The sequence below is a fragment of the Salminus brasiliensis genome, chromosome 1, assembly GCF_030463535.1.
Source record: "Salminus brasiliensis chromosome 1, fSalBra1.hap2, whole genome shotgun sequence".
Lineage (NCBI taxonomy): Eukaryota > Metazoa > Chordata > Actinopteri > Characiformes > Bryconidae > Salminus > Salminus brasiliensis.
Genome location: NC_132878.1, coordinates 80067926 through 80083290, shown reverse-complemented (window position 1 = coordinate 80083290; position 15365 = coordinate 80067926). Strand labels below are relative to the sequence as shown.

At 44.2% G+C, this 15365-nt stretch overlaps 1 protein-coding gene across 3 annotated transcripts in view; it reads left to right on the top strand.

Annotated features, from left to right (window-relative positions):
• Positions 1–15365, top strand: part of fndc3bb (fibronectin type III domain containing 3Bb) — a 76412-nt gene that overhangs the window by 16767 nt on the left and 44280 nt on the right. For 2 of the 3 annotated variants that reach the window (XM_072690542.1, XM_072690534.1), the window contains exon 4: positions 14702–14778. In XM_072690542.1, coding sequence (XP_072546643.1) covers positions 14702–14778 — 77 coding nt within the window. Of the gene's footprint in view, positions 1–13507; positions 13530–14701; positions 14779–15365 lie in introns of those variants that run through there. The other variant, XM_072690550.1, reaches the window with a different exon arrangement.

Genomic DNA, 15365 nt, shown 5'->3' with positions numbered 1-15365 from the left:
CGGTGTACGGCAATTTTGCAGTTGGAACAGCAGCGTGGTGCGTAATGCATTCTGGGATATTTGTCTGGGCCAAATCCACACAAGTCATGTCCTGATGCATCCTCAATAACTTGTGGCTGTGCTTGGCTGAAGACTGTAGATGCGAACGTTTGAGTTGAACAACCTTAGGCTGCGACCGATGATGAAGTCCACAGAAAAGAACACAAATTGAGAATCGTCCAGTATGGTGATTAGGATCACCAACCAAAGCCAGGGGTGGCCTCAGAACAAGTGATGTGGTAATTAGCACCAGTCATGGTCAGGGGGAGGTCTCAGAACAAACGATGTGATGATGAGGACCAATCACAATCAGGGGGACATCCAGAACGAGCAAAGTTTCTGATTAGGGCCCATCACAGTCAGGGGGAGGTCTCTGAAGAAATTGTGTGATGATCAGGACCAATCACGGTCAGAGGGAGGTCTCTGATCAAAACAGCATTGTTTTGCTTCAGTGTGTCATCTTTGCTTCTGGTGTATTGCCTTCTTAAGCCAGCAGGTCACATTCATTTGCTAGCAGAACAAAGCTGGCACTGCACCATCATTAGCACATTAGCTAATCTGACGGTTTTGAGCCACCCTGCTACTTAATGCACTACCACAAACTGTTGAAAAGGTGTTTTACTTGCCCTCATAAGTGAGCAAAAGTACACATGATGTAGGAACATTTGTTTTGTTATGGTATGTAATTTTACTGGTATAGCTCTTTAACGGAAAAGCGCAGATTGTATTAGGAGCAGAGATTTAGCCGCTCCTCTCAGCTGGAGCAGAGGTAGGATCCAGCCCAGCGTTCTTTCTTTTTTTGCTGCTGGAAGTCGACGCCTCCTCCAGCCCTGAGGGAGGAATGGCAATGAGCAGGAGCTACGGGACTGGATGGTGTTCGCTCTTTCAGCCAGGTTCACTGCAAATGCTCAAGGAGGCACGTTCAAACTCCGCTGCTTGCTCCAGCTCTTTGCTTTGCCCCACTGCTTCTCTCAGGCGTTGTTGATTTTCTTTTTTCTTTCTTTCCTCCCCTTTTTTTTGCTCTTTTGCTCTTTAATGGCGCTGTGTTTTTGGGATTTTTGCGTCCGCTCTGCTCCCTTTCCTGCTGCGGAGGAAAGCCCCTGCGCTGTGCAGATGATCATAGCAGAGCCCTGATTCCATTGCTGTGAGTCACCCAGCTGTGGAACAGTGCATTTTTGTGTGCATCACGGAGAGGCACAGACGGAGAGAGAGAGAGAGAGAGACAGACAGACAGACAGACAGAGAGAGAGAGAGAGAGAGAGAGAGAGAGAGAGGGCTGAGGAAAAGGGCAACGTTGTGTCTCACCCACGTCCTTCCACGCCGCTGTGTGTGTGTGTGTGTTTGTTTTGTCTCACTCTTTACTCAGTCTGTTGGCACACACAGGTTTTGTGCAGAGCGTTTGAGGGAAAGGTCTTTCTGTTAGAAAACGCTCAACGTTTCTCGCCTGCTGGCACCAAACATTCTAGAACATTACACAGTGGAACATTCCAGAACTTCTTTTTTCTCTCCTCCTCCTCCCTCCTCCTCCTCCTCCCTCGCTCCACCACTCTTCATCTCTCTCTCTCTCTCTGTCACTGTTCCCTTTTTCATTCCTTCTATTCTTTCACTCTTTCTCCCATTTCTCTTTCTCTCTCCCTCCTGTCTCTCCCCTCTCTCTCCCTCCTCCTACTCTCCATTTCCGTCTCTCTCTCTCTCTCTCTCTCTCTCTCTCTTTCTTTCTTATTTATTTCTTCTTCCTTTCTTCTCTCTCCTTTCACTCTTTCTCCTAATTCTCTCTCTTTCTCCCTCCTTTCTCTCTCTTTCTCTCCCCTCTCTTTCTCTGTTCCCTTATTTCGTTCCTTTCTCGTTTTCTGTTCCTTTCTCTCCTTTCGCTCTTTCTCTTTTCTCCTTTCTCTCACTCTTTTTTTATTCATTTTACTCTGTGTATCTTTTATCTTCTTTCTGTTTCCATTCTTCTTTTCTTTCTCTTGCTCTTTCTCTCAGTCTCACTCTCTGCGCTGTCTTTCATTTTTCAGTTCTGCACTTCCTTCTCTTGCTCACTTAACCTCTCTCTCTCTCACTCTCACTTTTCTACTTTTCCCTCGTCCTCCTCTCTCTCTCTTATTCTCACCCACTTTTTAACTTCTTTTGCTCGCTCTCACTTTTTTTTCTTGCTTTCTCTGGTCCTCTCTTTCTCTCTCTTCTTCTCACTCTCTCTTGCTGTACCGCAATGTCGGGCCGCTGTCGTGTGTTGTGTGCCCAGCTCTTGATGTGTCTTTATGGGGCTGTGGCTTTAAGCTCCAGGATAACGAGGCCAAAAAAAATGCATTGGAGTGGGCACCTCCGGTCCAGCCGCCCTGCTGCTGCTCCTCGCCCCGGTCCTCTCTGGCCAGGCTAGACTTTGCAGAAAATAACATGAGTGTGCAGTTCACTGAAACGAACTCTATAACCTCCCAAGCAGGAAAGCTCATCTATAGAGCGGCACTTGGGCACAAGATGCACGGCTCCAGTGGAAAAAAGACCCACATACAGCTCCTTCCACTGCAGTTAGGTGGCTGATGTGTTGGTTATCTGTTTAAAGAGCAGTCTCAGGCCACATTTGTGTGAAATCTCAAAGCAGCGCTGATCGGATTCTCAGAGAGTGCAGTAACGTGAGCAGATCTTGAGGCTTTTTGGGGAGTTTTTCCTGTAGACAATGGTGCCATTTATGAACATGACAGACTAGACTTCACGACTTCACCCAGACAGGGCTGATCCAGAACACACACACACACATTTTCGTTCTCTCTCTCTCTCTCTCTCTCTCTCTCTCGTGCTATGAACACTCCTTCAGATCATGTTAGAGCAAAGGAAACTTCATTCTGAGCATAGAGCATGTCAGAGCAAGTCTCTCAAAAATCTCTCTGTCTCTCTCTCTCTCTCTCTCTCTCTCTCTCCCTCCCTTTCTCCCCTCTCACCTTCTGCCCTCTATCTCTGCCTTGCCTTTTCACCATCTCTCCCCTTCTTTGTTTCTCTCTCTCTCTCTGTCTATCTCTCTTTCCTGTTTCTCTCCCATCTGCCTTGCCTTTTCCCCTTCTCTCTCTCTCTCTCTCGTTTACCCTTCTCTGTTTCTTTCCATCTGCCTTGCCTTTTATCCACATTTCTCCCATTCCTTATCTTTTTCTTTTCTCGTTCTCTCTCTCTCTCTCTCTCACACACACACACCTTCTGCCCTCTGTCTCTGCCTTGCCTTTTCCCCATCTCTCCCCTTCTTTGTTTCTCTGTCTCTGTCTCTCTCCTCTGGTAGACAAGCAGTGATTTTAGGTAATCCCCTTTCCCTGCCCCAGCTGTGGTGGAAGTGGGTCAGTCGAGGAGCGCAGCAGAGGGCAGGAGGGTCAGCCACCCTTCCACCACATTTTTCCACCCGCCGCCTCCAGGGAGTCTCTCTCCACAACAGTCCCTTCACTGCAGTCACAGGGCTGCAGTGTAGACCAGTCCTGCACAATATATGGCCTGTTACGTTACTCTGATATTGCTTTTTGCAGTACTGATATCACAGAAGATTGCACTATAAAAATGAGCTTCTATTAAATTATGGTGTTGTAAAACCTTATATCCCAGTTTTGCCATGTTCAGCATTATTCATAACAGTGTGGGATATTTTACTTTTAATGGAGGCTCAACAATATTGTGTAAAAAAACAACAACAAAAGTCAAATTTTGTTGTTCTGTGACATAAAAATACAGAAAATCTTACCAGATTTTCAGGTGGGAAAAATGATGAATGTGCAGAGTATTCATCCCTGGCATTCATCTGCATGAATGTTATCACATGCCTCCTCCATTGCCTGGAGTAGTGCGACAGACTCTGGGGTCTGCGTTAATACACTTTATACACTATACGCAGCAGAAAATAATGCCTCAATTGGATTTAGAATTCCTGGATTTAGAAATGGGGAATAGAAATGGTACAGCACAACAAAATGTGCGTTGTTGGCGAAGCAGTCTAACGCCTGTATAGGTCACTTAAGGTCTCTTTTATACTCTGACAAATGATTGAAGAGTTTTTTCAATAGAGTTTGCACAGGTGCAACATAAGTGAGACTATTTGTTTATTAGGGAATTTTAGGAATTTCTAAGGCCAGTGTTCCTAGGTGACCAAACCGTGCTAAATGATGCAGTTTGTATTTAGAGATTTGCAAAACTATGTTCGATGTTGAATAATATCTTAGTGAGAAGAAATGGAATCATGCTTAGAGTTTAGCAGTTTGGAGGCATATTGTTGATGTTGATGAGCTTCAGGTCTTTAGAATTGTGTGCAAAGGGAAAACAGTAATAATTGCACGCTATATCTGTTTGTTAACAGTGCAGACATGGTTTATCAGTATTCTGAGTCACTGAGACTCCTGGAAACTGTGCTACACTGATCACAGAGCAGATCAGATATCTCACAGTCTCTGGCCGTGATTGGAAGGGGCTCGCCTTGTTTTCGGTTCGGAACGGAAGCTCTGGGAGGGACGAGAATGGGAGGCTTTGGCTCTGTCTGCTCGGGACAGAGGAAGGGGAAACAATGCCCAGACAGCAGCGGCAGTGGCCTGGCACGATAAAACGCTTCAGTGCTTCCATTCCACACAGCCTCACTTGCCCCTGACGGTACAGTAACACGGCCAGCGGTCACCCACGCGAAGACCAGGCTGTGAAAGGAGAGTTGACTGGGTTGGGTGATGTGAAGGGTGAAGCTGTGGCGAGAAATGGCAGTGAGTCTTTTCGTCTTCCGGCTGAGATGTTTTCACAACTGTCTGAAAACTGGAGTGCAAGGAGTCCGTCTGACTAGTCTGCTGTGCATCCCAAAAGCTAACACCCAAAAACATGCTGGGAATTCACAGCCAGGTCTAGAATCAGTAGCAGGAGCAGCACAGGAACAGAAGACATGGGAAGGGATGTTGAAACGGATATAAGGCTAAAATTGAAATAGTGGAAGAAAAGTGGATAGATGAACAATAACAAAGTATTGTTTATTTATTTGAGATGTCTTTATTTGGAATTTGATTTCTAAAATCATACAGTGTATGCCCACCTTTAGTGATTACCAAATCTTAACTAGGGCTTTGCTAGGTCACCTGCTAGGTCAAGTAATGTTATTCCAGGTACCATCAATGTGACTATAATCAATAGTGTTATTCTGTCTTCATCATTATCAGGTAATGAAATTCTGGCTGTCATCAAGTAAAAGAATTTTGTCTATCATCAAGTAACGTAATTCCAGCTACTCTCAAGTAACGTAATTCCAGCTACTCTCAAGTATCACAATTCCAGCTACTACCAAGTATCACAATTCTGACTACTACAAAGTACTGTAATTCTGATTACTATCAAGTATTGTAAATATGGCTACTATCAAGTATCGTAATCGTAATCTCGGCTTCTATCAAGTAAAGTAATTCCAGCTGCTATCAAGTATCACAATTCCGGCTACTACCAAGTATTGTAATTCTGGTTACTAAAATGTATTGTAATTCTGCCTACTATCAAGTATCGTAATCTCAGCTTCTATCAAGTAACGTTAATTCTGGCTACTATCAAGTATCGTAATCTCTGCTTCTATCAAGTATCGTGATTCTGGCTGCTATCAAGTATTGTAATTCCAGCTACTATCAAGTAACGTTAATTATGGCTACTATCAAGTAACAAAGTTTTGGCCTCAAGTAATATTATTCTGGCTGCTATCAAGTAGCATTGTTCCACTTACCGTCACATAAAATCTTTCCCGCAACCATTAGGTAAAATTATTCTGGCTACCAAGTGCCAAGTAACTCAATTCTGATTATTTGAATGATTTATTATTCATTATTATTCGTCAAGTAGCGTTATTCCATCTACCATCAAGGTAATTCTCTCTACCGTTATGTAACGCAATTCTGGCTACCATCAAGAAATGTTATTCCGGCTACAACTACTACTCAAAATTTCATCTACCATTAAGTAAAGTTTTTTCGGCAAGCACAAAGTAACACAGTTCTGGTTACCATCAAGTAATGTAATTCTGGCTACTGCCAAAAAAAGTGAGATTCCGGCTACTGTCAACTGATGTAATTCATGGTCTGGAATGTTTCATCGCTTGACATGGCCAGGAAAGGGCCATTTAACTGGAACTCAGAAAAATGTGTAGTAGTAAGATTCCTGAGGCATCACTGTGCAAACACATGAGGATGTTTCGCCTAAGAGCAATTAATGAAAGAAAGAAAACTCTCAAATGGACTTAAAGGTCAATTAAAAAAGGGTTTTCTTGTTGGACAGATTAAAACCAGTGCATGCGAGTGTGAACATGTGGCTAGCCACATAGATATGTGTGACCAGCTTAATGTGCAGTAAATTGGAACTTTAAGCACAGATGTCTGTAGAGGTGGATGCTATGCTTTTGAAGCCAGAGTCACTAAGAAGAAACCTTTACCATGATGTTGGGACAGAGTGTTTGACAGCTTACCTGAAGACATGTCTTCAAGAATAAAAATAAATAACAGGCCCACTTCAGCCTCATGTTTTAGCATCAATGAGTCACTGGCAGGCTAGTCAATTCTTGCATATACACAGCACAGCTTTTTTCCAGACATCTCTGCTGCCCTTATTTCAGCTGGTCTGTTTAGCTCTGTGGGCAGAGCCTCTGAAACGGACACACAGGCAGTGTTAGCCAGGTAGGTGCATAACGCTTACATTTAACGTTCACATCCCATTTCCATTCCAGTTAGACCCTTTCCAAGATTCCCTGTATGGAACCATGACCTGAAGAAAGGCTGGATGGACCCATGGCCCAGAATGTTTCCTGGCACCGCCTTCTTCTTCTTCTTGTTTAGAAATGTGGACTCTGTTCCAGCATTAGCTCATCCAGCTGCCCCTGCTCTCCTATAAGCTGCAGTGCCCTCTGACCGCATGCCTTTGCTTTGAATATTTCACTATTTCTTAAACACGTATTGGATTATGTGACCTTTTGGAAAGCTAGCTATACAATTCATCACAGAGCTCAACTGCTTCTCTCTGTCAGTCTGTTTCTTTTATTTGGCAGCGAGATGCAGTCTTTGTATGCTGGAGCGTGTGCGCTTTTAACCTCCAACCCCAGGACTTCTTTTTTTTCAACGTATGCTCAATATATACATGACTTATTTTCCCTTTCTGCCTATTAAAACCTCCATATGTCATCCAGTTTGCGTTTAACAAGAAAAATTCGGCTGGCTCTCTGGGCTTCTAACCAGAGGACAGGCTTCTGTTTTGTGGTGACCGCTGCATTTCATTTTTGTCGGGCGTGAGAGATGCCGTGCGTTTTCGAAAATGTCAATAAAAGTGGGCAGTTTTAGAAAGGTTGGCACGGACAAGCTTCAGAGCGTGGGGCGGTCAGTTGCGTTGTGGTCACGCAGCGGTGCATTATGGCTCCAGCAGCCCAGAGAGCAGAGAACTGAAAATAGCTTAGTGGGCTGGTTGGAAAGGAGGCCTAGCAGCCATGTATACCGAAGCGAGCTGTTCTGTGTGTGTGTCTGTGTGTGTGTGTGTGTCTTTAAATTAACACGTGGATTAAAGTCACTTCTTCAAAGACCCACAAACTGCTCTGGCCTTTGCTTGTAGGCGCTAATAAACACCCCGACAGGCCTAAGTGGAAAATGACAGAATGGATGCTTAATTACCTAAAATTCTTTCTTCAGATGCGTTCAAAACCTGTAATTATGCCTTTATCTGCTCTTTTCTCTTTCTCCTTTTATTCCTTCAGTAGGTGCAGCAGATTTGCTTAGATAAGATAGTGTGTCCTCTTGTGTTTGAGTGGGGCTGTGTGTCTGAGTGTGTATGAAGCTCTTTATTGAAGTAGTGACTCTGGTGACCTTCCTTTAATAGCAGAAAAGTCCTTTTACTGCAAATATTTGGAGCTGTGATCTCTCAGCAGCTCATCACTTTCAGGAGCTGCTTACTTCTCTCTTTCTTCTGTCTGTGTGTGTGTGTGTGTGTGTGTGTGTGTGTGTGTGTGTATGTGGCTGTTCTATCAAGGCCAATTTATGCTTCCGCAGCAAATCTACCCCAATATCATACTCCTAAACCGCCTAACCTATGGAGTACTCAACGCCGTAGCCTGAAATGTAACTGTGTTGCAGGTGATGCAGACTGCAACAACTGTGGATCATGTTAGCATTGAATTTCTGCCCCTCGTCGCCATTTTTTAATTGAAAAAATTATTTAATTGAAAAAATTAATGCATAAACTGATGTGAGAGAAATGATAGCACATGACAAACAAAATCATCCAATCTATCTGCATTTTTTCATCCGTGTCTCAGTGGCCAGACACGCACAACCACCTTCTCCCTTGGTTCAGTGGCCATTCAGACTTACCTCTCCTCTGACGTCATCTCTCTCTTTTGCGGCAACAAATTGTGGTGCACAATAACGCGCTCAGTTTGAGTCGCCGTAGTTTGTAATATGCCAAATGAGTGCCATTCAGAAGTTCCTCAAATGTAAAGCGCCCAAGAAGCTGGTGAAAGATCATGAGAATGAATCAATGTTTCTATCAGCTGCTGCTTTACGCTGATTCCTGAAGATGGATTGACAACCAGAGTCTCCAGCACTGCTCTCGGCATATACGGTGAACCCAGGTTCACCCTTTACCTTTGTAAGCTGCCTTTAGAGCAGTTCTGACAGCTCTCTGTCAGCTGTAAGGAGCTGTAGTCCAGAGACGCTGGGTGGAGTGGCCAGGGAGTGCTGAACTCTGTCTTCCACTTCCCCACAGCCCACCGAAACCCCTGGATCAGGACAGTTCTGAGCTGCTATGTCAGCATGTTTTCTACTTTAGCAAGAAAACCAACTTTTCATTAATTTTCTTTCATGTGCTTTCTCAAAATTCACAAACATGGCTGGCTAAACTGCTTCTCTCTTTTTCTCTGTCTGTCTGTCTCTTTACTTATGTCTCTCTCACTCACTCTCTTGCTCTCTCCCTCAAACCAAGAAAAATAAACTGAATGGGTCTGACTGGGAAAAGCCTCATGTTGCCAAATGTTGATTGGAGTTATCATTAACATGTAAAGAAATAATTCAGTCTCTCCCTCACTGTCTCTCTCTATCTGCCTTTGTGTATGTCATGTCAAAAGCCTAGTTAAGTTTAATGAAAGTACGTGTGTGTGTGCACTTGTGCTGAAGCTGGTGGAAGCAGTGATGATAGTCGCTCTCTTGATCAGTGATGATGTTTATTAAACACGCCGCCTCTCCACAACTCACATTTTCCTCATCTGAGCGACAGAGACTGATAGTGTTTATAGGCCGGACAATGGGCCATGCAATCACAAACAGATGAAAGGGATACATACACTCTACAGGGGAAACTCTGATCTCCCAGTGCTCTCATACATAATTCTGTTGTCTGGCATAGCATCCCTGTATTTACCCAGGTTAATTTTGTAAGGCAGAGAGGCAGAGAGACACACACACACAGGGAGAGAAAGAGAGAGAGAGGGAGAGAGAGGCAGTGTTGGATGGTTGAGCATGTGTAAGCACCGGTGGCTCTTCCAACTCAGATAGGGTCTCAGTGTGGCTCTGCACTGCTGTCGTTTTTTTTTTTTCTGGGGGCAAAAGAAAACAAGATGAAGCTGCAGAAAACTGTACCCGGCTACTTCCTGTTGTTCACGTAGGGTTCCCTTCAGGGGGCGTTCCCCTTCCAGCCCTGCTCCACATGTCCCAAATACAGCTCTTTTACATTTAAACACACACGCACACACATACACACACACACACTGCTGCACACACGCATACACTTTCTCATGATCACTCACAAACCCCAAAACACATGTGTCCCAAAATGTAGAGATTGAGTTTTTAAAGTTTAATTCTTTTTTGCAAAAGCTCAGAGCCCTCCTCCACTCTGCACCACACTCTAGGGTCCACGTAATACATTCTTTCCAAAAACATCTCTCTCTCTCTCTCTCTCTCTCTCTCTCTCTCTCTCTCTCTTGCACTCTCTTTTTTTTGTCTGTCGTCTTGCTGTCTGGCCAAACTACTGCAGCTTTCCCAGTTGAATTAGTGGATCTTTCGAAGGAGCCTCTAGTTTGTGGAAAAAGCGTATTTCTGTGTGTGTGTGTGTGTAAGTCGATGGAGAAATCCTCTTGAAGCAAACTTGTGCCGAACTACGGCACGTTTTGGAGCACAATGGCCTTTTTATTTTTTGCATTTCTTGATGAGGCCAAGAGACAACTCTTTGGCCACAATCTGCAAAGGTATGTTTGTTGAAAAAATAGAAATCATGAGGGGGGGGTCTATAATGTTTTGTGGTTGTTTTGCCGCCAGTGGAATTGGCAGTCTTGTGAGTGGAGGAAAGAAGACAAATGTATCCCACAAAAAAAACCAAAAAATTCTGGATGCAAATGTGAAATCATCTTTTAAAAGACTGAAGCTGAAAAGAGTACGTGAAGAGACCCCAACTGATGCTTTCGAAATGGCCCTCATAGTCCCCAGTTCGGAACATAGAAGATTTGTTAATAGACTTAAATAGGCTGTAACAACCCAAGAATTTCTCTGAACTAGAGGCCTTCTGCAAAAAAAGTGGAAGAAAAGCCAACTTCAATAGCTAGGCTGTGGTTTCTACAAAAGGGGCTATCAGAAAGCTATATATGGCTAAAAATCTTCTACATCTCCTTCTTTGCAGGTGCAAAGCAATTATTCATTTAGACCTTCAGTCTATGTCGAATTGTGTCCTGTACATACACATTCATTCAGAACCTTTAGGTCAGTCTATGTCTGATAGTGTCAGTCTATGTCTGATAGTGTCAGTCTATGGCTGATTATGTTGTCAGACTATGCATTTATTCAGAACCTCAGTCAATCTGTGTTGGATCGTGACTTGTATATACGCATTCTTTTAGACCTTTAAAGGCAGTCTATGTCTGATTGTGTCTTGTATACACATTCATTTAGACCTTTAAAGGCAGTCTATGTCTGATTGTGTCTTGTATACACATTCTTTTAGACCTTTAAAGGCAGTCTATGTCTGATTGTGTCCTGTATACACATTCATTTAGACCTTTAAAGGCAGTCTATGTCTGATTGTGTCCTGTATACACATTCATTTAGACCTTTAAAGGCAGTCTATGTCTGATTGTGTCCTGTATACACATTCATTTAGACCTTTAAAGGCAGTCTATGTCTGATTGTGTCCTGTATACACATTCATTTAGACCTTTAAAGGCAGTCTATGTCTGATTGTGTCCTGTATACACATTCATTTAGACCTTTAAAGGCAGTCTATGTCTGATTGTGTCCTGTATACACATTCATTTAGACCTTTAAAGGCAGTCTATGTCTGATTGTGTCTTGTATACACATTCATTTAGATCTTTAAAGGCAGTCTATGTCTGATTGTGTCCTGTATACACATTCATTTAGATCTTTAAAGGCAGTCTATGTCTGATTGTGTCTTGTATACACATTTATTCAGAACCTTAAAGGCAGACTATGTGTGATTGTGTGCTATTGATTTAGATCCTTTAAATACATCTGTGTGTGACTTTATGTGCATTTATTTAGGTATATTCATTCCTTTTGATCCTTAAAGGCAGTCTATGTGTCTAATTGTGTGAGTCTCTACATTTATTTAGAACCTTAGAGTCAGTCTATGTCTGATTATGTCAGTCTATACATTCATTCAGATCCTGAGGCAGCTTATGTCTTCTCCCTCTGTGCATCTGTTGAAAAAACAACTGAAAGGCATCCTTTTGGCAACTGCCTGTTGCGAGTTTATCTGGCACAGCAGTGAAAAACACACACGCACAGACACACACACACACACAGGCACACACGGAGCCAGTGGTGGTGGTGTGTGAGCATGAGCTGCAGCCTCCTGCAGGGCTGAATGGTTTGTGTGAGGGATCCTCTGGCCCCTGAAGAGGGAAAAGGCTTCTCTCTCTCTGCAGCACAAAGAGGGGCTTGTTCTGAGGAGGCCCCTCTGCTCCTGCAGGCTCCAGGGAAGCCTGGTGGGGGAGCATCGCAGAACCTACCTTCACCTAAAGTTACGCTCTCTCTCTCTTTCTCTCTCTCTCTCTCTCTCTCTCTCTCTCTCTCTCTCTCTCTCTTTGATCGCTCTTTTTTTTTTTTGGCCTCTGTCTTAATTCAGTCCACTAAGCTAGGAATATACCTCTGAGAGATGCAAGAAGTCTGTAGATTCTGATCAGAGATGATTCATGACTTCTTCTAACATCATTGAAATCACAAGATGCGACATTTTGAGAGTTCAATCAGTCTTGGGTTTGAATTATGACTAGATTTAACTAGATAATTGTGCAAGGCATTTTTTGGGGGTGCAGATTTGGTGTGAGGTTTGGTCTGACCAGTGGGCCTGACCAGCCTACATTACAGCAATTTCTTCATACAAATAAGGGAACCAGAATGACCATATTCACATAAAATCACTTTAAATGTCAATAATAAAACAAAGAAACAGTTATATCATGTTTTTTCTGTTACATATTCAGTGTGGAAATGCAGTTTTATTGCCTAATGGCATTTTTTCCATCATCTGTCAGTTAAATTCTTAGTCTGATCCTCATGTTGTAATATATTAGCAAAATACCTCACTAATTAATGTGACTGGGATGATCATAAAGCATCCCACAACTTTTCCAAAATGATCTCTCAGAAAAAAGTCAAAGGACATGCCCCCCCCCAAACACCGCCTGCTCGAATTGCACCAGTTTTTTGCAAATATCCTCTCTTTCTTTTTTTGTTTGTATTTCTACATTTCACCATTTGAGTCTCTTGCTATCTCCCTCTCCGTCTCTCTTTGCTCATTCTCTCCCCCTTCCCCCTTTCCCCCTCCTGTTGAGTTGGTAGGAATGTTGCTGTTTGCCCAGTGTCTGGGAGGCGCGCTGTTGAGTGCCTCTCTCTCTCTTTCTTTCTCTCGCGCTCTCTCCCTCTCCCTCCCTCTCTCTCTCTGTGAATGGCCTCTCTTCATGCTGGAGAGCCTAATACACCCTGCTTTTTACCCCACCATATCTCTCTCCCTCTCTCTCTCTGGTGTGTGTGTGTATGTTTGGGGGGGAGGGCCCAGGGGCTTCTCTGACATACCTGTGCATGGGCCCTTTCCAAACACAGAGAACAATCTGAATGGATTTTGTTGTTTGGGGTTATTTTAAGCCGCCACTCGTGCACACTGCTGGCCCTATGAAGCCAAAACCACACATATCTCTGTGTACATATAGCCCTCCTCCACCTGGAAGAAGGCCGCGTTGAGGCTCCAAACATGCGAGCGCACAAACAGGGGCCTTATTGAGAGGCCAGGGCCGCGGCGGGTCCTCCGGGGGCCAACGGCCAGGGCGGTAGAGATGAAACTGTAAAGTCCATCAGTGCGACACTGTGATTTACAGGCGCGGAGTGATCCGGAGGCCGTCACGCTGCGCCTCCTCACGGCCCTACAGGGGAGGAGGGGGCCAAGAAATGTCTTAAACAGCTGGTGGGCTACCGAAGGCCCACAGAAGAGGAAGAAACCTTCACAGAAAAAATGCAGCCGAAGCTGCTGTGAGTTATTGATGTAGCCTTTTGCGGGAAGGGGCCAGGTGAATTGATTTTTACTGGCACATTTGAACGTAAATGATAGCCTACATTATACATAATATATCACCTAATTCAGAATTTATTCACTTACTATTTTTTGTCATTTTAGCTTTAGTAATGGGGTGTAAAAATCAATCAGTGCATCCTGATGCATTGTGTTGAAGTCAAGTCAAGTATTTTTACATCGCTACATACATTTTTATGTTGCTGTTATGCGGTAACATTGTATGTCCAAAATGGCAACTTTACAGAATAACAGCATTTCTATTGGTCCATTCATCATGAAATGTTGACACAATGTAAAGAACAAGTTCAAAGCCAGCTTCAAAAAGCTATGCCCATCCCCAATTGAAACATCCGTATGGAAGCCCCAAGGAAAAGATGGGGGAAAAAATGCAGCTGAGGCTTCTGTGAGTTACTGTGTGTTCCCTTTTGGGGGATGGCGTGGGCCGGGCTTACTTTCCGACAGCAAACGAAGGGCAAAAGGGGGGAATGCGGGGTGCGCTTGGGCCACATCCCGAGAGAGCCATGACAGAGCGGGCTGTGTGTGCTGTGTAAACGGCAGCGGTGGCCATCTCTTCCCCCCCTCCGCTCCCGTCAGACCCCGCGGCTCTGTTACGGCTCCAGGACGCAGAATGAAAAGCCATAAACAATGACTCAATCTGTTTGTTTAACCCAGCGTCACAGTATCCGATACAGCCCTGCTGAATGGGCTCAGCTGGATGGGAACAGATATACCTGAGAGGCAGATCAGCAGAGAGAGAGAGAGAAAGAGGGAGAGAGAGATGGAGGTCTCCAGATCTCTTTTAATGGCGTGGGGTTTTGCTGATGATGAATGGAGGCCTGTCTGTGGCAGGCCACTGCTGTGCTGCATCAGGTATTGCGGTTAGCTTAAGCTGTTCGGAGCCTAATTTTATCTCTTAAGCATATGACAGCTCGGTTAAACGATATGAAGGATGACTGCTTTTTCGCTCTCTCTCTCAGCACTGGGGATTTGCTTTACTTTTCTGCCCTTTGTGTTGCACCCTGAGGGGGGTGGGGCTTTATAGACGGTATCATGTTACTGTTTGGCCTATCCTTTCCTGCCTGTTTGATTGACATCTTCTTTTTTTTTCTTTTTTCCTCCCTTCTCTCAGGACCCGCAGAAGTTCCCATGATGTCACCGAACGGCTCCATCCCACCCATTCACGTGCCCCCAGGCTACATCTCCCAGGTAACGCAGGCGAAATTAACTAAAGCAATGAGTTCGGGTGGTCCAATGTGACTCGCACAATAGGATGTGATTTCAGCCTCGCAGGCAAATAGAAAAGTGGCCCTGACAGTATGTGTCCTCCTAATACACAACCCTTTCTCTTTCCCGCAAATACGCTCATGGTACTCAGGCTGTAAAGTGCTCCTGTCGTTTTGAAGGAGGCAACGTCAGGCTACAGTTAGGTAAAGGTCAGCTATGCTGGCATTTCAGCCAAAAGGTCAGAAAAGGTGAACAAAACGGAGTGCGAGATGTGGACATAATGAATTAAACCCCCTGTCCTTCCCACAGCAGGTTGCGTAAGGCATCAAAGCTCACTCATGTGACTATAATTAATATAGAATCCCAGCCTAAAGTAAAAAAAAATACCCTGGAGTGGTATTTTTCAAACAGAGCTGCCTGCACCAGGGATCTCAGCATGGTCCCCTTGGTCAGTGCCTAGCTTAGCTTATGTGACGTGGCTGAACTTTTTTTTGGCACTGATTCCAAAAGTCTTACCTTTTTAACCTATGATGATCCTTGTGTCAGCACCGTTCACATTGTTGTTCTAA